Here is a 21,386-nt window from a genome sequence, read left to right as displayed (position 1 = left end):
CTCTGCGCCGCCTGTGGGGAGTATCTCTGAAAATCGCGCTGCGCCCCAGCCCCATGAACGCGCTGTACGGTGCCACCAGCATGTGCTTAGCCTGCGAGCCCCGGATGCCCACCTTGCCCAGAGCCGAGCCCCCCAGCAGGGGCACTGGGCCCCAGTACTTCACCTTCGACCCCCTGCCCGCGGTGAGCCAGACCCCTCCCCGCAGGAACCCGACCCGGGGCAGGAAACGGCTGCGCAAAGTGCTCTACCCCCCCGTGGTGAGTCTGGGGGGCTGTGGGGGGAGCCGGGATGCCTGGGTTCTCTGGGAGGTGAGGGGAGAGTCAAGACTCTTGGGTTCTCTGGGATGTGGGGAAGGGGTCTATTGGGTTAGTGTGGGGGGGGATCTACCTGCTGATCCACCCCCCTTGTGCCTCAGTTTCCCCTGCTGTAGAAGTAGGCTGATGGCTCACTGGGTCAGTCCCTGCTGCTGGAGGGAGGGTGAGGGTGGAGTAACCTCACCCCCCACTAGCCTATGGGGCAGTATGGCTCCCTGAAGCCAGGAGTGTCTCTCCCCATCTCTGAGCATGCCGCAGGGGGTTGGGGGGAAGCTGAGACCTGTAGCCCAGCCCTCTTGCTGTGGGCATACAGACCAGTTCAGGGTGAGTCACCCCATTGGACTGGTCCTGCATGTCCTGAACAGGAAGCCCCATGTGCATGTCTCTCTGCCCCAGAGATCCCCTGCTAATGGTGGGGGGGCTGTGTGTGTCCCAGGCTCCCTGCTGCTCACTGCCGGGGTGATTCTCTTGCTAATCTGCCCCCTAGATGGGAGCATTATGGGGCATATGACACACAGAGGAGGCATCTAGATCACTCTTGGTGCAATGGGGGTTCAGATTGCCTGGCTCAGCTGCTGAACCTGCGCTGCCCCCGAATCGCAGGTTGTTTTGGCAGAAGAAGGCATTGTGGGTAGAAGCAAGGTTTCTGGGTAACTGGGCTGACCTCCCAGCCACGTAGCTGGGTGTGGGGCATTCTGGGTAGTGGGCTTGCCCCAGGGCTAAGTGCTAGGGCATTCTGGGTAAACTTGGGGTGGAACCAGTGCATTGTGGGTAATACTTGGGTCCCGCTGCCAGCCAGGTCTCTAATGGCCTGTCTCCTTCCTCCCGACCAGGTGAAACGCTACTACCCGGCCAAGGAACGCAGCCAGGCAAAGCGCCTGCTCTTCATCCTCCTCACCATCATCTTCTACCAAGTCTATAACGCTGATGAAGACCTGGCCCTGGGACCCGAGCCGGGGATCCCTGACCACTCTGTAGAGAGTGGGGGCTCCCTCTGCGAGACCCCCCTCTCAGAAGTGCTCCCGACGCCCCTGGAGGTCCCAGAGGTGGCCAATGCTACCAGTTTGCACGGGGGCCAAGAGGCTGCCGAATCCACCATGGAAATCAGCCAGTTCCTGGAGCAGAACCCAGCCGCTTTCTGAGACCCCCCCCCACCCAGCGTTTCTCAGGCCAAGACACCTAAGGAGTCAACCGGGCCTGACTCCAGCCACTAACGGGTTAACCCCGCCTGGCCTCTGGCCAACTCTTTCTGCTGCTGCCTCTGAACTAAGCAAGTGAAGAATCCGGATGACGCCGGACGCCTGACATCAGTAGCAACGTGAAACCTCTTCGGCAGCCGTGAGCAGGGAACTCCTGGCTCCAGCAATGACTGAGACTTTGGGGCGGGGGAGTATTACTGACATAACTTATTAATATCTAATATTTATAATATTTATATGTTTGTAATTTATAGATGTTCTATTTTATGATCCAAGCGGGAACATGCCTGCGGGGAAAATGCTGCTTTAATCCAGGGTGGAATAAAACCGTTGAACGTCCTCATCCGTTTAAACCGGGACATGTATCTTGCTCTTGTCTCTATGGGGACTTTAATGTTTGTTAGTGCCGTTACCCAGAGGGGGAAACTCCCCTCTAATTGGTAGCAAAGCAGCCTGAGGCGAGGTAGAGCTGACAGGAAGAGCTGGCTGCAAATCTCAAGGAGGTATTAAAACTATGGAAATGCTCCTAGGAGGGGGTAAACTTTGTGCCAGCCAAATGTACTAGAATTCACCACTACAGTTCTCCAGGCGGAGGCCAGGCTGGGTTGCTCTGTGGCAAAACAGCCTCTGATCCTTGGGTCTCCCATAAACTAGCTACTTGACTGGGGCATAGAAGTAAGGAAGTATTGGTGAGTTGGGTGGAGGGAGAAGTTTTGGAGTCCGAAAAAAAATTTGGTTGCTTTAAGCCTGGACCAAATGGGGATTTTTCTGACCCTGGGAGGAGGCGAGAAGTCAGGGTGAGATCGCTGCCCCCCTACCCTTCCTTCTCAGACACCCCCCCAGCTATGCTCATGCCCTAGGTGTCAGACCAGCAGGGTCCCTGGCTGCTGCGTATGCTTACTGTGTAAGCTGTTGTGAGAGGCTCTGGATGCTTCGGAGGCCAAAACTTGCCCTGAACGGACCAAAATTCAGGCTGATGTTTCCAAGGTGTTTGCCCCAAACTCTTTCCCGGACAAGTCGTCCAACCTGTGTATGTTCTGTGAACAAAATAAACGTGCTGACTCCTTTGGGTGTGTCTGATTTCCGGGGGGCAGGGGGATCCCCCACCCCTTGCGGGAGGGGGTCGGCTGAAGGCAAAGCTCAGCTCACTTTGAGGGGTGAAAGGATCTCATGGTGCTGGAGGAGCAAGGAGATTGAGTGTGGGGAGGGGGCAAAGCACAATTCAACTACAGGAGCATTCAAGGAGGGGGGAGGGGTCCCTTTGCATTCTAAGCTCCACCCACTTCCTGCATTACATCAGCTGGACACATTCTCATTGGCTGATGGTGGACCATGGGGGCAGGGCCTGGGGGGGACTCTTCAGAGAGGCTAGTCCATTTCATGATGGGAGGGTGCAGCTCCAGAGTGAGGAAACCTGGCCCAGCCTTGGGAGGGGAGTGGGGTCCAGTGGGTTAGGGTGACCAAATGTCCTGATTTTGGGGTCTTTTTCTTATATGGGCTATTGCCTTCCCCCCCTCCTCACTGCCTGTCCCAATTTTTCACGTTTGCTGTCTGGTCACCCTAAGTGGGTAAGGGCGGGGGTGTTGGGAGTCAGGACCCCTGGGTTCTCATTCTCAGCTGAATGGTGGTGTTATCTATTCCCCCATGTGCCCCCCACCCCCCCCTCCACAAGGCTCGTTACCTTTGACAGAGTAACAAGCCTTGGGGACAGGGAGGAAGTGGGAAATGTGGTCTAGCTTGAGTTCAGTAAAGCTTTTGATACTGTCTCGCATGTGTCTTCTCCTACACAAACTAGGGAAATGCAATCTGGATGGAGCTACTATAATGTGGGTGCAGAACGGGGTAGAAAACTGTTCCCAGAGAGGAGTTAACAGTGGTTCACAGTCAGGCTGGAAGGGTATCAAGAGTGGGGTCCCGCAGGGATCAGCTCTGGGTCCAGTTCTGTTCAATGTCTTCATCAACGATTTAGATCGTGGCATAGAAAGCGCACTTATAAAGTTTGCAGATGATACCAAGCTGGGAGGGGTTGCAAGTGCTTTGAAGAACAGGATTAAAATTCAGAATGATCTGGACAAAGTGGAGAAATGGTCTGAAGGAAACAGGATAACATTTAATAAGGACAAATGCAAAGTCCTCCACTTAGGAAGGAACAATCAGTTGCTCACACACAGAATGGGAAATGGCTGCCTAGGAAGGAGAACTGCGGGAAGGGATCTGGGGTCACAGTGGACCACAAGCTAAATATGAGTCAACAGTGTCACACTGTTGCCAAAAAACCAAACCTCATTCTGAGATAAACTGTAGTGTCGTAACCAGGAACTTAGAAGTCATTCTTCCGCTCTCCTCTGCACTGATTAGGCCTCAACTGGAGTATTGTGTCCAGTTCTGGGCGCCACATCTCAGGAAAGATGTGGAAAAATTGGAGAAGGTCCAGAGAAAAGCAACAACAATGATTAAAGGGCCAGAAAACATGAGCTATGAGGGAAGATTGAAAGAACTGGGTGTATTTAGTCTGGACAAGAGAAGCCTGAGCAGGGACATGAGAACAGTTTTCAAGTATGAGAAAGGTTGTTGTAAAGAGGAAGGTGCTAAATTGTTCTCCTTAACCTCTGAGAATAGGACGAGCAACGGGCTTAAATTGCAGCAAGGGAGGTTTCAGTTGGAAATTAGGAAAAACTCCCTAACAGCGTGATTAAACTCTGGAACAAATTGGCCAGGGAGGTTGTGGAATCTGTATTGATGGAGATTTTTAAGAGCAGGTTGGAAAAACACCTCTCAGGGATGGTCTAGATAATACTGAGTCCTGCCTTGAGAGCAGGGGACGGGACTGGACGACCTCTCGCGGTCCCTTCCAGTCCGACCCTGCTATAACCAGTATAACTACGGGTTACATGTAATTCTCTGGAGGTTTTCATTCTACCCGGGTTTTTAATCATTAACTTTGATTTGGCATGATGGAAAAATCAGTCAAATCGCCAGTTTAACGATGTTTCCTGATGTCCCAGGACTCTAAGCCACCCCCACATGCATCCCGGTGTGTCCCTGAGAGTCAGGGATTCTGGCACACTGGACCTGACCAGCGAGCGTGTGTATCTGCCAACCTGCCTTTCTCAGCCCCGTCCTGCCATCTTTGGCTCCAGCAGATCGCTCCTTCTCAAGTTATCCATAGCTCCAGCCACCCTCGGCTGGGGCTGCCCAATCCTCCCTCCCCCAGCAGGGTTGTTATCCATCTCTCTCTCCTCTGGGGTATGCTTAGAGCCAAGCTCCCAGCCAGCGAGGGCCGGAGGGGCTGGGCGAGCCACGCCCGGCGCCCTTGGACACACGGATAAGCCCAGCGGCAATGTCTGATAAGGGGCTATTCCGGGCTCTCTGCGGGGGCAGAGGAACTGCGGGTTCCCGCTGGTACCTGTCTGGGCCACGAGGGGAGGGTTATATATAGCGAGCGCGCACGTACAGATAGCGCCTGTGGCAACAGACACTCAGCCCAGGGTGGCCTCAGCAGGATGCCCGGGTTCTACCTCTGGGGGCTGGGAAGGAAGTGGGATCTAGTGGTTAGAGCAGGGGAGCTGGGAGCCAGGACTCCTGGGTTCTCTCCCTGTCTCTGGGAGGGGAGTGGTGTCTAGTGGTTGGGAGGGCTGGGAGCCAGGACTCCTGGGTTCTCTCCCTGTCTCTGGGAGGGGAGTGGGGTCTAGTGGTTAGAGCTGGGGGGGCTGGGTGGCTCTGGGAAGGCAGTGGGGTCTAGTGAGGGGGGCGGGGTTGGGAACCAGGACTCCTGGGTTCTCTCCCTGGCTCTGGGAGGGGAGTGGTGTCTAGTGGTTGGGAGGGCTGGGAGCCAGGACTCCTGGGTTCTCTCCCTGTCTCTGGGAGGGGAGTGGTGTCTAGTGGTTGGGAGGGCTGGGAGCCAGGACTCCTGGGTTCTCTCCCTGGCTCTGGGAGGGGAGTGGTGTCTAGTGGTTAGGAGGGCTGGGAGCCAGGATTCCTGGGTTCTCTCCCTGGCTCTGGGAGGGATGTCTAGTGGTTAGGAGGGCTGGGAGCCAGGACCCCTGGTTCTCTCCCCAGCACTGGGGGGGGCGGGGAGTCTAGTGGTTAGAGCAAGGGAGGCTCTGTGTGTGTGTGTGTGTGTGTGTGTGTGTGTGTGTGTGTGTGTGTGTGTGTGTGTTTTCATGGCCCAGCCTGGCCTGGGGCTGTGTATGTGTCTTTGCACACACGCTGGGTCACACACACAACCCTCCGCTCTCCAGCTCAGGAAACACATGATGGAAAGTGCTGCTAGGGGCCCTGGGCCCAGGCCAGGGCTGGGAATTGCCCAAGCTCGTGGCTTCCGAGCTCTGCCTAACCGCACGGCTGCGTTTCCTCTCACCCCAGAGGTGAGAACCACATGCGAAAGGAAGCAGCAGAGCCCACGTCCGCCCCCCGCCCCCCACCCGGCCCAGAGAGCCCAGGGCCTAAATATAAAGAGGGGAGCAGAGGAGTGGAAATACCGGCACTGGAAATACACAACTCTTCCCCCACCCCTCACACACACACACACACACACACACACACACACCCTGCCCCTAACACACTCCCTGGGCCAAGTCTGACTTGGGGGCACTGTCTGGCTTGGGAGGCAGGGAATGGGAAACAGGGCCTGTTCCCTCTAGGGGGGTCTGGCTCCCATCCGACCCCAGGGCAGGGACTGGCTGGCTCAGGGGGGCAGGGAGTGGGGCAGGGGGGTGGCGGCTCCTATCTGGCACCTGGGCAGGGACTGCCCGGCTCAGGGGGGCAGGGAGTGGGGCAGGGGCCTGTCCCCTCTAGGGGGGTCTGGCTCCCATCCGACCCCAGGGGAGGGACTGGCTGGCTCAGGGGGGCAGGGAATGGGGCAGGGGCCTGTCCCCTCTGGGGGGCACCGGCTCCCACCCGGCCCCAGGGCAGGGACTGGCTGGCTCAGGGGGCAGGGAGTGAGGCAGGGGCCTGTCCCCTCTAGGGGGCGCCGGCTCCCACCCGGCCCCAGGGGAGGGACTGGCTAGCTTATGGGGGCAGGGAATGGGGCAGGGGCCTGTCCCCTCTGGGGGGCACCGGCTCCCACCCGGCCCCAGGGGAGGGACTGGCTGGCTCGGGGGGGCAGGGAGTGGGGAAGGGGCCTGTCCCCTCTAGGGGGTGCCGGTTCTGATAATTCCAATGAGTCCGGCTCCTTTCTGTGTGTAACGAGTTTGCTGGCTCTCTGCCCCGTTACCAACGCCCCCCCGGCTCCCCCAAGCATGAACTAACCCCTGGCCCAGAGCGGGTGTGGGGGGTCAAACATGCCACTGAGATCGACTGCCCCTAGTGCCCCCTATCAAGCATCGGGGCAGGCACGTGGGGGGCTGGCTCGTCGGGGGGCTCTCTCTGCCCCTATTCTGGGGGGGACACAGAGGCCTGGGGGGTGGCTATGGGCTGGGCACCCCCCACACACTGAAAGAAGCAAATTTTCTCCCCCAGGCTCAGACGATGTCCCGGCCCCGGCGCTGCACTATTGGCCCCGCGCGCCACCTGGTGGCCACACGGTGAACTGCCGCCCTGAAAGTTAACAGGAGCCAGCCAGGGGCTCTAATGCAGCCACCTCTGGGTGGGGACGGGGCGACCGCTTCACGGGCGCCGCGCCCCCGAGTTTGGGACAGGAAGTGATGCAGACACCACCCTGGCTCTTCTTGGAAAGTCAGGAGAATGGGATGGGGGATCCGGCCAAAACAACAGGGTTAACTCACAAAATCCTGGTCCCCCCCCGCAGCTCTGCCAGTGCTCCTCACTCCCGACCCGCAGCCCTCCGCCAGCCCAGCCCTGCCCCCTAGCTCTGCCAGTGCCCCCCACTCCCAATCCACAGCCCCTGCTAGCCCAGCCCTGCCCTCCTCCAGCTCTGCTGGTGCTCCTCACTCCTGACCCACAGCCCCTGCTAGCCCAGCCCTGCCCCCCCGAGCTCTGCCGGTGCCCCTCACTCCCAACCCACAGCCCCTGCTAGCCCAGCCCTGGGCTTCCCCCACCAAGAGACTTCATAGATTTGGGAGGGGTCTGGCAGGGCTGGGGTCCCAAAGAATTTGCTGTCTCCCCCCTTCTCCCCAAGCCAGGCAGCCAGGGATTTCCCTACTCCCCCCCTCCACCGAATTTCCCCAACACCCCCCTGGTTCAGTTTTGTGAACTAGTTACATGCAGTGTTGCCAATTTAGTGACCATTTGGACATTCAAATTGAAATTGAAACGTTAATACACACTTTGAAAGCATACACAGTGTATGATAACATATGTGTATCTGAAAAAGTACAATAGTTTTGACAAGTATGAACACAGACTAGCTTCCTTATACAGCTGTTGTTTTTTATGACAATGTCAGGGCGTTCATTTCGGTGATGTTTGCCAACCTAATGATTTCAAATGATGATTTGTAAGCAGAGTCTAAATGAGCTGTCCCTGACGGCTAATGATGAGCTGGGGGGAAAGGCTTCAGGACCAGATTGTATTTACGTTCACACCTAATCTGCCCAGGTATCCAGCAAACAGAGCTGTGTTGTCCAAGTGATAGATTTTGGCTGGGGTTGGGTTACAAATGACTTGAATACAGGTGGGGGGGGGATGAAATGTTGTTGTTCTTATTGTATGAGTAAAGGGCAGCAGAACTGTACTTAGCCTGTGCTGATGGAGGGCATCGAGAGCGGGCGGGGAACAGGTGATTTGCTTGATGGGCTGCCTGAGTCACAAGTACCATTCGATCTGCCCCTCTCCACTGTTGAAAGACAGAGCTGATTAGGCTCAGCAGAGAGTCTTTTGTTCTGTTAAATGACCCCTACAGCTGAAATCACTGAGAATCAGGTCTAGGTGCTGAGTCCTGCTGTGGAAGAGACGGCCCAGCCTGCACTAGCGATGAGGTTCCCCTACTGAGAGCTGAAATCACTGAGAGCTGGTGGGACCTCCGGAGACCAACTCGCAGAGGTCACAGTGGCAGGTGGCAGCAGAAGGTGACGGCGCAGGGCCATTGGCAACAGAGCAATGGCGTGAACGGTGGCACAATGAACAACAGCGTCCAGAGTGAACAGTGAGCAGTTGGAGGAACGAGCAAAGTGTCTTCTTGCCCCCAACCTGGGGGATGAACTCATGTGAAAGCACCTCTGAACTCTGAGTCTCCACTGACCAAGGACAACACCGGTGAGTATTAACGAGGCTGTTGAGAATGCTGGAGACACAACACAGTTCATGCGAACAAACATGCCTGTGGCATTCCTACTTTCTATTTAAGCAAGAGATCCCACACACTCCAAACTGGAGGCCAATGTTAAGTGCATTGTCACTTGTTCATCCTGAAGCTGAACACTGGTTCTGAACAAGACCAGCAAATGCTCACTGTCTTTCTGCAAGAAACTCAACTGACTGGCTGGAAGCATGTGGTGCAACAGTGAAAGACTCAACCACTGAAAAAGTGAAGAACTCACTCACCACATTCAGAAAATGTCCATACGCGGCTGATGAATGCATCAAGTATCGAGTCATTGTGTCCGTTATCTTGATGTCAGTCGTAGGCCAGTAGATGTGATTCTCGATGTTCAAGTTACAGAATACACATCGGCTCCATCTGTGACAACTCACATCTTAGAAGAGTTAAATGCTTGTCAATTGGACCCCAAACAGCTGGCTGCTTGTGCATTTGATGGAGCTACAAACTTCTCTGGAAGACATGGTGGAGTACAAGCTCTGCTCAGAGAAAAGTGTAACCTAATCTCTCCTATACACACTGCAGAGGCCATCTACTCCAGCTAGCGCTAGTAAGAGGTGCAGACTCTTCACAAGACATTTAAAAAGCTAGAAATTTAATGTCTTCATTATATTCTTTTTTCAGCAAGAGTCCAAAAAGACTGAATCTCTTGGAAAATATAGAAGATACGCTGGGACTGAAGTTCAAATTAGTCGAGCCTGGGAAAACCCGCTGGCTTTCTCATGAGCGATCCTTGGCTGTTGTCTTAAAATTACTCCAGCCGTTGTTACTGGCTTTGGAAAGTATCTGCTAAGATGGTATGGATCTGAGTAGTGAAGCTGGCGGATTACTTTTGCTGCTAAGTTCAGAGACGACTACTGGCATTCTCTCTCTTTTGTAAGTCTACTGTTGAAACCACTTGGCTCATTAAACAAGGCCATCCAGGCATCTGCTACAACAGCAGTAGATCTTTGTCCAGCAATGGAAGCTACAGTTGGATCAGTCAGAGAGCTATCCACTGAAAAAGTACTGGAAAAAGCAAATATTTCAGTCCAGAAGTTGACTAATGAAGGTATTTATATTGAATTCTTAAGTGAAGACGACAGGAAGTGTTTGATAAGGCAACTGAAAAAGTACACAGACTTGATTTCTTCAGAATCTACAACAGCGACTTCTAGATTCGACTCAACCTCTATGTGGCTTTTACAGATCCCTGTCCTATAAAACACTGGCAGTTGTGTGGAGCGAGGCACTACCAGCAACGGGGCTGCCATGTGCTCAGGACAGACTAGAGAATTTGAACCCAGAGTGGAATATCATACGACGAATAAATGATTTGACTTCAACTTCTTTTTTCTCATCACTAGTGGCTTGCCGTGATCTTTGTTCTGTTTCCTGGGATGAAAGCAGTGGGAATTCATCTCTTGCTACGCCCAGTCACAACAGCTACAGTTGAGCGGTCTCTTTCCTCATTGAACAGAATGTTGTGTTCTGAAAGACGTCGCCTTCCGCCTGATCCCGTGAATGAACCAGTGAGCATATCAGCTGAAGGGATGGAAGTACCAGACACACGAGAAGCCACCAAAGATGAACGTGTTGCATTCAAGACGTTCATTACCAGAGTTGTGCACAATGACAAGAAGAAACCAGGAAGGATGTAAACGTCGTGTTTCATGGAATCCTTGAGTAGCCAACTTTGCTTCGTGTGATGATTTTAAAACATGAGTTAAATCTAATAAAATGATCGTGAAACATTTTTCAGTTTTTACTGTGGTGCCGTAGGGATTTGGGGATTGGCCCTGCTTTGAGCAGGGGGTTGGACTAGATGATCTTTTGAGGTCCCTTCCAACCCTGATAGTCTATGATTCTATATAGGGTGGCCAGATAGCAAATGTGAAAAACCAGGGTGTGGATGGGGGGGTAACAGGAGCCTATATAAGAAAAAGACCCCAAATTCCAGACTGTCCCTATAAAATCAGGACATCTGGTCACCCTAGATACAGCCCACCTCCGCCCTCACGGTCAAACCCCCATCGGCCCTGACCTCCCGCAGTTTCAAGTCCTGGGACGAACCCCACACGCAGCCCCCTGCAGCTGCCTGGTTGCCACGCGGGGCTGCGGCCAGCAGGTGGCAGCACCGCCTCAGCCCTGGGAAAACTGCAGGGGCTGACGGGATAGTGGTGGTCACAGGAGGGTGGGGCGTGTTTGCAGCCGGAGGGGCAGACAGACAGACGGGGAGTTGGCTGGAGCAAGAGACCCGCTCAGCAAAGGTGGGGGGGTGCATGGGCGGGGGGGGCACGGGCAGAGAGGGGTCGGGGGGGTGCATAGGCAGAGGGGGGGGTGCATAGGCGGAGATGGGGGTCGGGGGGTGCATGGGCAGAGAGGGGGCTCGGGGATGCATGAGCAGAAGGGGGGGTCGGGGGGGTGCATGGGCAGAGGGGGGTGCACGGGCGGAGATGGGGGTCGGGGGGTGCATGGGCAGAGAGGGGGCTCGGGGATGCATGAGCAGAAGGGGGGGGTCGGGGGGTGCACGGGAAGAGAGGGGGTCGGGGGGTGCACGGGCAGAGGGGGGTGCACGGGCGGAGATGGGGATCGGGGGGTGCATGGGCGGAGATGGGGGTCGGGGGGGTGCACGGGCAGAGAGGGGGTCGGGGGTGCATGGGCAGAGGGGGGTGCACGGGCTGAGATGGGGATCGGGGGGTGCACGGGCAGAGAGGGGGTCGGGGGTGCATGGGCAGAGGGGGGTGCACGGGCAGAGATGGGGATCGGGGGTGCATGGGCAGAGAGGGGGTCGGGGGTGCATGGGCAGAGGGGGGTGCGCGGGCGGAGATGGGGGTCGGGGGGTGCATGGGCAGAGAGGGGGCTCGGGGATGCATGAGCAGAAGGGGGGGTCGGGGGGGTGCACGGGAAGAGAGGGGGTCGGGGGGTGCACGGGCAGAGGGGGGTGCACGGGCGGAGATGGGGATCGGGGGGTGCATGGGCGGAGATGGGGGTCGGGGGGGGTGCACGGGCAGAGAGGGGGTCGGGGGTGCATGGGCAGAGGGGGGTGCACGGGCTGAGATGGGGATCGGGGGGTGCATGGGCAGAGAGGGGGTCGGGGGTGCATGGGCAGAGGGGGGTGCGCGGGCAGAGATGGGGATCGGGGGGGTGCACGGGCGGAGATCGGGGTGGGGGCCGAAGCACAGGGTTGAAGTGGGGTGCGCAGCTGGGGGTGGGATGGGGGGGCTGCAAGGGGTGGGCGGGGGGGCGGGACCCCAGTGATCCCCTTCCCCGTTGGGTGGAATCAGCAGCGGCTCTGGCGGCAGGTGGGTGGGGAGCTCAGCTGGAGTCTGGCCAGGAACGGGTCTGTAATTATCCGCCACCGCCTGGCGGGAGAGGGGAAAATAGCCCGGACTCCTGGGTTCTCTCTCTGGCTCTGGGAGGGAAGTGGGGTCTAGTGGTTAGAGTGGGGGTGGAGGTGGGAGCCAGGATGCCTGGGTTCTGTCCCCGGCTCTGGCATCTCTGGGATCTATGGCTCGGGGGGGACTGGGTGCCCGGACTCCTGGGTTCTGTCCCTGGCTCTGGGAGGGGAGTAGGGTCTAGTGGTTGGGGTAGGGGCTGGGAGCCAGGACTCCTGGGTTCGATTTCAGTCGCTCTCATCTCTTTCAGGATCCCTCCGGCATAAGGATGTTCTTCACGTGTGGCCCAAATGAGGCCATGGTGGTCTCGGGTGAGTGGCTTCCCCTGCCGGTCTCATGTGGAAAGAGACACTCCCAGGGTGGGAGCCTGATGCTGCCCCCTCCTGGGACCCCTAATCCCCAGCCCCACCCCCACACTGCTGGGACAGCCCCGTCAGCCCGGCTAAGACCTGGGCCTAATGCCCGAGCTCATTAGGGGCCCGATCCCTGGGAGAAACCCGGACCAAGGACTGGAGTTGGAGCCTCCCCAGCACAATGGGAGAGCTGCCCCCCCAGCCCCCCACTTATGGGACTCTCCCACCCCACAGGGGAAAGGCCCCATGCCCCATCCCCTGCCCCTCTGAGCCAACCTGAAATACTCACCAGTGAAGAGATGGGATCTGAGCCAGTGACATCACCTGCTCCCAGGGGATGGGCCTGCGGGGGGGGGGGGGGGGGAGGCTAATCTGATGGTTAACGATCAAATCTTCTTTTGTGCGTCACTAATGGCCACTGGGAAGCAGCAAGGAGCAGGGTGGGGGGCAGTGGGGAGCGAGGCGGGGCTCGGCAGTGGGCATAGCGGGGCAGGGGCTCAGCAGGGAGCACTGTGCTGTGGGGGGCGGGGTGGGGGATCAGCAAGGGGTGTCTCAGCTGAGCTCACTTCCTGCCTCCTTAAAATTTCCCTGATGGTTTCAAATTGTTCAGGATTCACTGCATGTTCCCCGGCCGCCCACCCTAGAGGCGGCTGCATCTCAGCAGCGTCCCTGTTCTACACAGCTGTTCCCCAGCCACCCACCCCAGAGCCAGTCGCAATTCAACGGTGGGCGAGCCCTCCCTGTGCAGCATCGCTGTTCCACGTGGCTGTTTCCCAGCTGTCCCACCCCAAAGCCAGCTGCATCTCAGCGCCCAGTGGTGGCTAACGTTCTCCTCCCCTCCCCCTAGGCTTCTGCCGCAGCCCCCCAGTGATGGTGGCAGGGGGCCGGGTCTTCGTCCTCCCCTGCATCCAGCAGATCCAGAGGTGAGTCTCCAAAACCCCCCTTCACAGAGAGCCCCTAGGTCAGGGCTCCCTGGCTCGTCCCTGCACTCCCCAAGTCTGTAGGAGATCTCCCATCACCCCACTGGGGCAGGGGTTGCCAGGATTGAGGAGGGGTGAGAGCTCAGGCTTTGGGGCAGGGAGGGATCAGTATGTGGGGGTGGGGATACCAGGCTGGATGTGTGCATGGGGGGGTCCCCTCTCCTGACCCCCCTGCTTTCCCCACAGGATCTCCTTGAACACGCTGACCCTGAATGTGAAAAGCGAGAAGGTTTATACCCGGCACGGGGTCCCCATCTCTGTCACCGGCATCGCCCAGGTAACCGGCACCCCCTGACTCCGAGGTCGCCGTGGAAACCCCAGGGAGGCGGGAACAGGGTCGGGATCACCTAGGAAACCAGCCAGCTGCCATAGTCCCCCCGGTGGTACCTGCCACTGGCACCACTCACCCCCATATTTCCCCCAGTGATACCTGCTTAGCCTGGCTCATATCCCCTCCCTCATTTTCCCCGATGGTACCTGCCCAGCCTGGCTCATCCCCCCCATTTCCCCATTGGTACCTGCCCTATGATGCTCTGGGACCACAGGGCCAGAGCCCCCTTGACCACCATGGATACGGTCTCTGGGCAACTGTTGTTGGGATGCAGGCAATAGCCTCTTCCTCTTAAAGGGGAAGGCGCCCCACCCCTGGAGCATCCCTAGGATTCGCAGGGAGGGCTGTCGGGGGCGGGCACAGGGCTCCATTCCTCCCTCCCCTCATGGCCTCGCTCCGGCAGGTGAAGATCCAGGGCCAGAACAAGGAGATGCTGGCGGCCGCCTGCCAGATGTTCCTCGGCAAGTCGGAGAGCGAGATCACCCACATTGCGCTGGAGACGCTGGAGGGGCATCAGCGGGCCATCATGGCCCACATGACTGTGGAGGTGGGGGGCCGGCAGCCGGGGGGGTGAGGGGGTCAGCCCCCTGCTGTGGGGTCAGACCTGCTGTGTGGGGGGGTCAGCGCCCCCTGCTGCGGGAATCAGACCTGCCCCCTGTGTGGGTGTCAGCGCCCCCTGCTGGGGGGATCAGACCTGCCCCCTGTGTGGGTGTCAGCACCCCCTGCTGGGGGGATCAGACCTGCCCCACCATGTGTCTTTCCCAGCCCTGTCCCCACCCCGACTCACCCCTTGTCTCCCCGCCCCGGGCAGGAAATCTACAAGGATCGGAAGAAGTTCTCGGAGCAGGTTTTTAAAGTGGCCTCTTCAGACCTGGTCAATATGGGCATCAGCGTGGTGAGCTACACGCTCAAGGACATTCACGACGACCAGGTAAGGGAGAGCAGCGCCCCCTAAAGGGGAAAGGCCCCGTGTCCCGTTCCCAGCCCGGAGCAGCCAGCCCCTGCTCTGCCCCGCCCCAGGGCTGGATGGGAGCCGGCGCGCCCTAGAGGGGAATGGTCTCCAGCTGGGCTGCTTGGCGTAACTGAGGTGTCTGTCTCTGTTCCGTTCTCCCCCTCCCCGCCACGGCGTTGCCCCAGGATTATCTGCACTCGCTGGGGAAAGCCAGGACCGCCCAGGTGCAGAAAGACGCCCGGATAGGGGAAGCTGAGGCCAAGAGAGACGCCGGCATCAAGGTGAGAGCTGGACGTGAGTGCAGGGTCTGATCCGGGGTAGGGGCAGGGGGATTTCAGCTGGCTGGGTCCATGGGGGTCTGATCCAGGGGTGGGGATTCTGGCCTGCAGCTGGGACCCGGGGGCAGGGAGCACGGGCCAGCCAGCCCACAGCTGTGACCCGGGGGTGAGGGGCACGGACTAGCTGGCCCATGGGTCAGACTGGGCAGGGGATACCAGCTGGCCCGTGGCTCTGACAGGGGACAGGGGTTACCGTGGCTCTGACCCCCACACCCGCAGGAGGCCAAGGCGAAGCAGGAGAAGCTCTCTGCCCAGTACTTAAGCGAGATTGAGATGGCCAAGGCGCAGCGAGACTTTGAGCTGAAGAAAGCCGCCTACGACATCGAGGTGAACACCCGCAAGGCCGAGTCCGACCTGGCCTATCAGCTGCAGGTGAGACGCCCCTGTGGACAGGGGTAGGGGGGCAGGGCCCCCCCATGCCAGCCCCCGGCCCAGGCGTCTGAGCACCATGGGACACTGTAGCTGGCAGGGCAGGCATGTCGATGTGGTGATCAACCCACAGCTGTTGACCTATGACCCTGACTCCAATGCTGACCTTTGACCCCCTGCAACTTGACTCTGGACAGCCTGGCGGGTTGACCCTCTTGGCCTCCTTCCCTGCCCAATGACTCCGTCCTTTGCTCTTAGCATCCCCTGGCCGACCCCTGGTGGCATCTCGGGCCCCACACGTCTTCGCCACCCAGCGGCGTCAACCACGACCCGTCCAGTGGCATTGGTTCTGGACCTGTGACCCCTTTGTCCAGGCTGACCCCTCCCCCACTTCACTGATGTCAGCTGTTGACCCTTGACCTCCCCCCCATGGCCATGTTGACCCCGTCCCTAGCTTGGAGGCGTCAGCTCTTGGCTCATGACCTCTGGGTAGTGTTGACTTTTGATCCTTTTTGGGGTCAGTTCTTTATAATAATAATAATATAATAATTAATAATAATCAATCCCCCAGTGTTGACCACAGATTGCCCCCAACATTGACCTTTGACCTGCCTCAGTGGGGTCATCCTTTGCCACCCCCACCCCCTCCACGGTGGTGTCCTTTGATCCCTCACTGTTGCGGGTTCTTGACCTTTCACCTCTTGAATCCTCTCAAAGGGGGCTCAAATCTTGACTTACAAATACCAGCGATGTTGACCCATGACCCCCTCGACATTGACCTCTGGGGGCGTTGGCTTGGCATGAATCCCGGGTGTCTGTGGTGGCGACGCCCATTGGTGCAGCCAACGTTTGACCCCTCACCCCATGGTGTCAACTCCCGCTGCCTTGGCCCTGCTGATCCCCCTCGCGGTGGTGACCCCCGACCCCTCCCTGTGCAGGTGGCCAAGACCAAGCAGAAGATCGAGGAGCAGAAGATGCAGGTGCTGGTGGTGGAGCGGACCCAGCAGATCCAGCTGCAGGAGCAGGAAATCATCCGCAAGGAGCACGAGCTGGAGGCCACGGTGAAGAAGCCGGCCGAGGCCGAGCGCTACCGGCTGGAGAAGCTGGCGGAGGCCCAGAGGTATCGCGCCCCCCCAAACCCCTCTCCCCACGCCGCCCTCCAGCCACCCCCGAGACCCAGCTGGGCCGAGCGCTTCCAGCCCGGACACCACCCCGCAACCCCTTCCCAGCCGAAGCCACGGCCTCACCCCGTCCCCGATCCACCGCGGGGCTCCCTGCCAGCCTCAGCCTGCCTCCCCGCACACAGTGCCCCACCTCTGATCCCCCTCCCCTCCCCCAATGCCCCCCAACACCCCGCCCCTCTCTTCTCCATCCCGCGCCCTGCTCCCATCACCTTCCCCAGCACCCTGCCCCTCACCTCCCCATCCCGCGCCCCACTCCCATCCCCTCCCACAGCACCCTGCCCCTCACGTCTCCATCCCGCACCCTGCTCCCATCCCCTCCCGCAGCACCCTGCCCCTCCCCTCCCCATCCCGCGCCCCGATCCCATCCCCTCCCCCAGCACCCTGCCCCTCCCCTGCCCCTCACTTCTCCATCCCGCGCCCTGCTCCCATCCCCTCCCCCAGCACCCTGCCCATCCCCTGCCCCTCACCTCTCCATCCCACGCCCCGATCCCATCCCCTCCCGCAGCACCCTGCCCCTCCCCTCCCCATCCCGCGCCCCGATCCCATCCCCTTCCCCAGCACCCTGCTCCTCACCTCCCCATCCCGCGCCCCGCTCCCATCCCCTTCCCCAGCACCCTGCCCCTCCCCTCCCCATCCTGCGCCCCGCTCCCATCCCCTTCCCCAGCACCCTGCCCCTCACCTCCCCATCCTGCACCCCGCTCCCATCCCCTTCCCCAGCACCCTGCCCCTCACCTCCCCATCCCGCGCCCCGCTCCCATCCCCTCCCCCAGCACCCTGCCCCTCCGCTGCCCCTCACCTCCCCATCCCGCACCCCGCTCCCATCCCCTCCCCCAGCACCCTGCCCCTCCCGTCCCTCCCCTCCCCATCCCGCACCCCGCTCCCATCCCCTCCCCCAGCACCCTGCCCCTCCGCTGCCCCTCACCTCCCCATCCCGCACCCCGCTCCCATCCCCTCCCCCAGCACCCTGGCCCTCCCCTGTCCCTCCCCTCCCCATCCCGCGCCCCACTCCCATCCCCTCCTCCAGCACCCTGCCCCTCCCCTGCCCCTCACCTCCCCATCCCGCGCCCCGCTCCCATCCCTTCCCCCAGCACCCTGCCCCTGCCCTCCCCATCCCGCACCCCGCTCCCATCCCCTCCCCTAGCACCCTGCCCATCCCCTGCCCCTCACTTCTCCATCCCGCGCCCCGCTCCCATCCCCTCCCCCAGCACCCTGCCCCTGCCCTCCCGATCTCGCACCCCGCTCCCATCCCCTCCCCTAGCACCCTGCCCCACCCCTTCCCATCCCGCACCCCGCTCCCATCCCCTAGCACCCTGCCCCCCCTTGCCCCTCCCCTCCCCATCCTGTGCCCCACTCCCATCCCCTCCCCCAGCACCCTGCCCCTCACCTCCCCCATCCTGTGCCCCATACAACAAGCCTCATCCACCACTCCTTCTCCTGAACCCCCTGCTCATCCCTCGGCACCCTCCTTCCCCACTCCCTGCCCCCGAAACCTCTGCTGCCAGCTCCTGCTCACCTCTCCGCTCAGTGTCCCACCCCCCCACTGCGCCGTAGTCACTGACACTGCCCCCTTCTCCCCCCCCAGGTGCCAGCTCATCATGCAGGCGGAGGCCGAAGCAGAGTCCCTCAGGGTGAGTCTGGTGCTCGCCCCTCCCAGCCTTGTGACGGGAATGGGACCCAGGCGTCCGGGATGGCAGCGCAGGGCTGGAGCCTGGGATGGGACCCAGGCGTCCGGGATGGCAGCTCAGGGCTCTCACCCCTAGTGTGGCTGGAGGCGAGGATGGGACCCAGGCGTCCGGGAGTGGTGGACGGGTCGCTCTCCACCCCCAGCGCTGATCACGCCCCCCCCCCACCTCACCCATGCAGGTGAAGGGGGAGGCGCAGGCGTTCGCCACTGAGGCCAAGGCGCGGGCGGACGCCGAGCAGATGTCCAAGAAGGCGGAGGCGTTCCGGCAGTACCAGGACGCCGCCATGGTCGACATGCTGCTGGAGAAGCTGCCCCAGGTGAGGCCAGGGCCGGGGGGAGGGCAGGATTGGCTCCCTGGAAGACCCTACAATAACAAAGCAGCCTAGCCCAAGCCCTCCCGAGAGTCCCTGCAAAAACAACCCGCCCAGCCCTGATGGAAAGCCTTAGCAAAGTGGCTCACCGCCAGCGTTTAAGGTAGACTCTACAATAACAAGCCCCAGCCCTTCTAGGAGACCCTACAATAACACCCCACCCTGCTTGGCCCCCAACTGTACCATAACAAATCAGTGTGCACGGCCCCCAGCCCATGTGGGAGGCCCCATGATGAGAACCCAGCTCAGCCCCCAGCACTTAAGAGACCCTACAATAACGGAGTGGCGTGGCGCCCCTCCCCCCAGGTGGCGGAGGAGATCAGCAAGCCGCTGACCTCGGTAAAGAAGATCACCATGGTGTCGAGCGGGAGCGAGGGCGTTGGCGCTGCCAAGGTGACGGGGGAGGTGCTGGAAATCATGAGCAAACTCCCCGACACTGTGGAGAAACTCACCGGCATCAGCATCTCCCAGGTACCGGCGCCAGGACGCCTGGGTTCTATCCGAGGGGAGGGGAGCGGGGGCTAGTGGTTAGAGCGGGGAGGGGCGGGGGGTGGGAACCAGAACCCCTGGGTTCTCTCCCCAGTGCTGGGAGGGGAGTGGGGCCTGGGGGTTAGAGCAGCGGGGGCTGGGAGCCAGGAATCCTGGGTTCTCTCCCTGACTCTGGGAGGGGAGTGGGGTCCAGTGGTTAGAGCGGGGCGGGGGTGCTGGGACCCAGGACTCCTGGGTTCTCTCCCTGACTCCCTTCCCCCATTGCTAGGGGGTCCAGAGGAGTCTGTGACTCTGTTCTGCGATCAGGTTCCTGGGAGTGACGCGCTGACACTGCTCCCCCTGTCGGTTTTGCCTCCTGCTCACAGATGACTCAGAAGAAGCCAGGGCGAATGTCCTAGTCACTGGAAGTCGGAGGCTCTGCCCCGAGCTGTGCATGTCCCTGAGCCGCCCCCGCCCCATTCTCCTTGCTGTGTCTGCATCTCAGGCCTCCCCTCACGCTGGCTGCCCTCCCAGGGGGGGATGTGTGGGGCACCAGCCACCGAGCCACATGGGTCAATGCCACCTCCCATGTACTCTTGCAAGCCCCCCAACCTCTCCCCCAAGAGCTGGGGGGGTGCATTTGCTCCCCACTCCACCCTAACCTCGCCTGCACCTTGTATTCCTGGGGGATCAGTCCCACAGACCCACCCCCTCGCTCCGTCATCTCTTCACATCCAAGATCATCCTGAGGGAGAAGTTCCGTCACCTCCAGCTTGGGACCGGCGGGCGCCATGTCTTGAAGGAGGTGCAGCTTTGGAGTCTGATTTCTCAAGAGCGGCAGAGTGAGAAACAAACCCTGTTTGGGATTTCCTCTTTTCAACGCCACCAACCTCTTAAATCTACTCCTAATGCAGCCTGAGATATCTCACCTTAAAGCCCCAGCGTTTTCAGAAGCCTCTGGCTTCCTTTTCCCTTGCACCCGTCCGGATTTAGCAGCTCATGTCTCTCTGGTGGCCAAAACCACAAGTCAAAGTCAGATACCGGCCGAAAGCCGACAGCCCCAACTTGGAAACGCCACCGGCCGCACATCTCTACCTTGGGTGCTGGTAAGATATCGGCTGCTGAAGCAGAAGCAAGGCAAGGAGGTAATCGGACTGATGTGACATGTCAGGTCCGTTTGGTGGCTCCCTGGAGCTCTGGAGTTTGGTATTTCCTGGCCAGCTGGGGCTGTAGACGCTTTAGATGCCCCTCCATAGCCACAGCCGCAGGCGTGGGTCAGGAAGACAGGAGCGAACCCCTTTTTGGGGAGGGGACGGGGCATAGCCCCCAGGATCCAGCATTCCCAGCGCCTGTGGATGTGGGGGAGGAGAGTTGGGGTGGGATGCAGCTGTGGGCATCTCATTGCCACTAAGGGGCACGGGATGAAATGGGGCGGTGGGGATTTCAAGCCGTTGCCCCCTTTTCCCTCCGGTGCCTAAACATTTTCACTCACTCGCTGTGGCCAAAGTAAACTCTTCTGCAGAGCGCCCCCCCGACCCCCCCAGCCGTTCCTGCTGCCCCCAGCTGGGCCACTTGGGGCCAATCTGACAACGAGCCAACTTGGCTGGAATGGCTGGTTAGGAGCCAGGGCCCCACAGAGGAGAAAGGCAGCCAGGCTCCTGCCTCCCTCCACCCCCCAGGGCTGGATCACTGCCAGCACCCCCTAGAGGGGAAAGGCCCTGTGCCCCATTCCCCAGTCCCTGCCCTGCGGCTGGTGCCCCATATCTGTATATGCACCCCCAGGTGCTATACCCCCTCCACCACCAGGGGTTCCTCGTCTCATGTTTCCACTCCCCTGCCCCCCTCCTGACTTGTAGCACTGCTGGTTTGTCCTGCTGGTCCCAGGGCAAAAGGGGGCCCGATCCCACCTTGCCGTGCCCGGGAAGGGGTTGGGAGGGTCCGAGAAGCTGGGCCAGGGCCCCTGTCCCCCCTCCCCTCTGTGTGTGCGTGCGTCCTGGTGCCCCAAATATGACGGGTGCATGAAGGTGCCTTCTCTGCCCTCGTGATTGTACGTGAGCCTGTGTCTGTCACCCCCTGCGCTGGTACCTGTCCCCCCAGACCATTAAATGCCCTGTTGTGTGAATGACCCCGTTCTCCTGGCGCCTCAGTCTCTTGGCGTGGGTGTCTAGGAGCTGGGGCGGGTTGGGGACACAAAGCTGGTGATTTAACGTGTCGGGGGGCTGGGACAAAGTGCAACACCCCCTGCTG

The 21,386-nt window shown here is 59.9% G+C and overlaps 2 protein-coding genes across 4 annotated transcripts; both read left to right on the top strand.

Moving 5' to 3' along the window:
- IER3 (immediate early response 3) lies at window positions 1-2,580 on the top strand. Its single transcript, XM_050920580.1, has 2 exons — window positions 1-257; window positions 1,148-2,580. Exons 1-2 carry the CDS (start codon window positions 54-56, stop codon window positions 1,454-1,456), a joined length of 513 nt encoding a protein of 170 aa, XP_050776537.1. The 5' UTR covers window positions 1-53; the 3' UTR covers window positions 1,457-2,580.
- An 8,316-nt stretch (window positions 2,581-10,896) lies between these two features.
- On the top strand, window positions 10,897-21,264 carry FLOT1 (flotillin 1). 3 transcript variants are annotated; one of them, XM_050920565.1, is made up of 13 exons: window positions 10,897-10,971; window positions 12,360-12,420; window positions 13,310-13,385; window positions 13,629-13,719; window positions 14,177-14,320; window positions 14,585-14,704; window positions 14,911-15,006; window positions 15,283-15,435; window positions 16,371-16,552; window positions 18,199-18,244; window positions 18,480-18,617; window positions 18,978-19,142; window positions 19,526-21,264. In XM_050920565.1, the coding sequence occupies exons 2-13, from the start codon at window positions 12,378-12,380 to the stop codon at window positions 19,556-19,558; spliced, it is 1,287 nt and encodes a 428-aa protein (XP_050776522.1). In that variant the 5' UTR covers window positions 10,897-10,971; window positions 12,360-12,377; the 3' UTR covers window positions 19,559-21,264. The 3 variants fall into 3 exon arrangements, with proteins under 3 accessions (XP_050776522.1, XP_050776523.1, XP_050776524.1); XM_050920566.1 differs by lacking the exon at window positions 19,526-21,264 and adding an exon at window positions 19,429-19,517 and having other exon boundaries at window positions 10,916-10,971; XM_050920567.1 differs by lacking the exon at window positions 14,177-14,320 and having other exon boundaries at window positions 10,916-10,971.
- Window positions 21,265-21,386: the final 122 nt, after the last annotated feature.

The sequence above is a fragment of the Gopherus flavomarginatus genome, chromosome 12, assembly GCF_025201925.1.
Source record: "Gopherus flavomarginatus isolate rGopFla2 chromosome 12, rGopFla2.mat.asm, whole genome shotgun sequence".
In the NCBI taxonomy this organism is placed as follows: Eukaryota; Metazoa; Chordata; order Testudines; family Testudinidae; genus Gopherus; species Gopherus flavomarginatus.
The sequence above is the reverse complement of the archived record's forward strand: the minus strand, read 5'-3'. Positions and strand labels throughout refer to the sequence as shown.

Excerpts from the sequence above, each read along its gene's own strand:
- IER3 (XM_050920580.1), top strand. The coding sequence starts at position 54 with ATGAACGCGCTGTACGGTGCCACCAGCATGTGCTTAGCCTGCGAGCCC. Across the intron at positions 258-1,147 it reads AAGTGCTCTACCCCCCCGTG|GTGAAACGCTACTACCCGGC; the intron begins GTGAGTCTGGGG and ends CCTCCCGACCAG.
- FLOT1 (XM_050920565.1), top strand. The coding sequence starts at position 12,378 with ATGTTCTTCACGTGTGGCCCAAATGAGGCCATGGTGGTCTCGG. Across the intron at positions 13,386-13,628 it reads TGCATCCAGCAGATCCAGAG|GATCTCCTTGAACACGCTGA; the intron begins GTGAGTCTCCAA and ends CTTTCCCCACAG. Across the intron at positions 19,143-19,525 it reads CCGGCATCAGCATCTCCCAG|ATGACTCAGAAGAAGCCAGG; the intron begins GTACCGGCGCCA and ends TCCTGCTCACAG.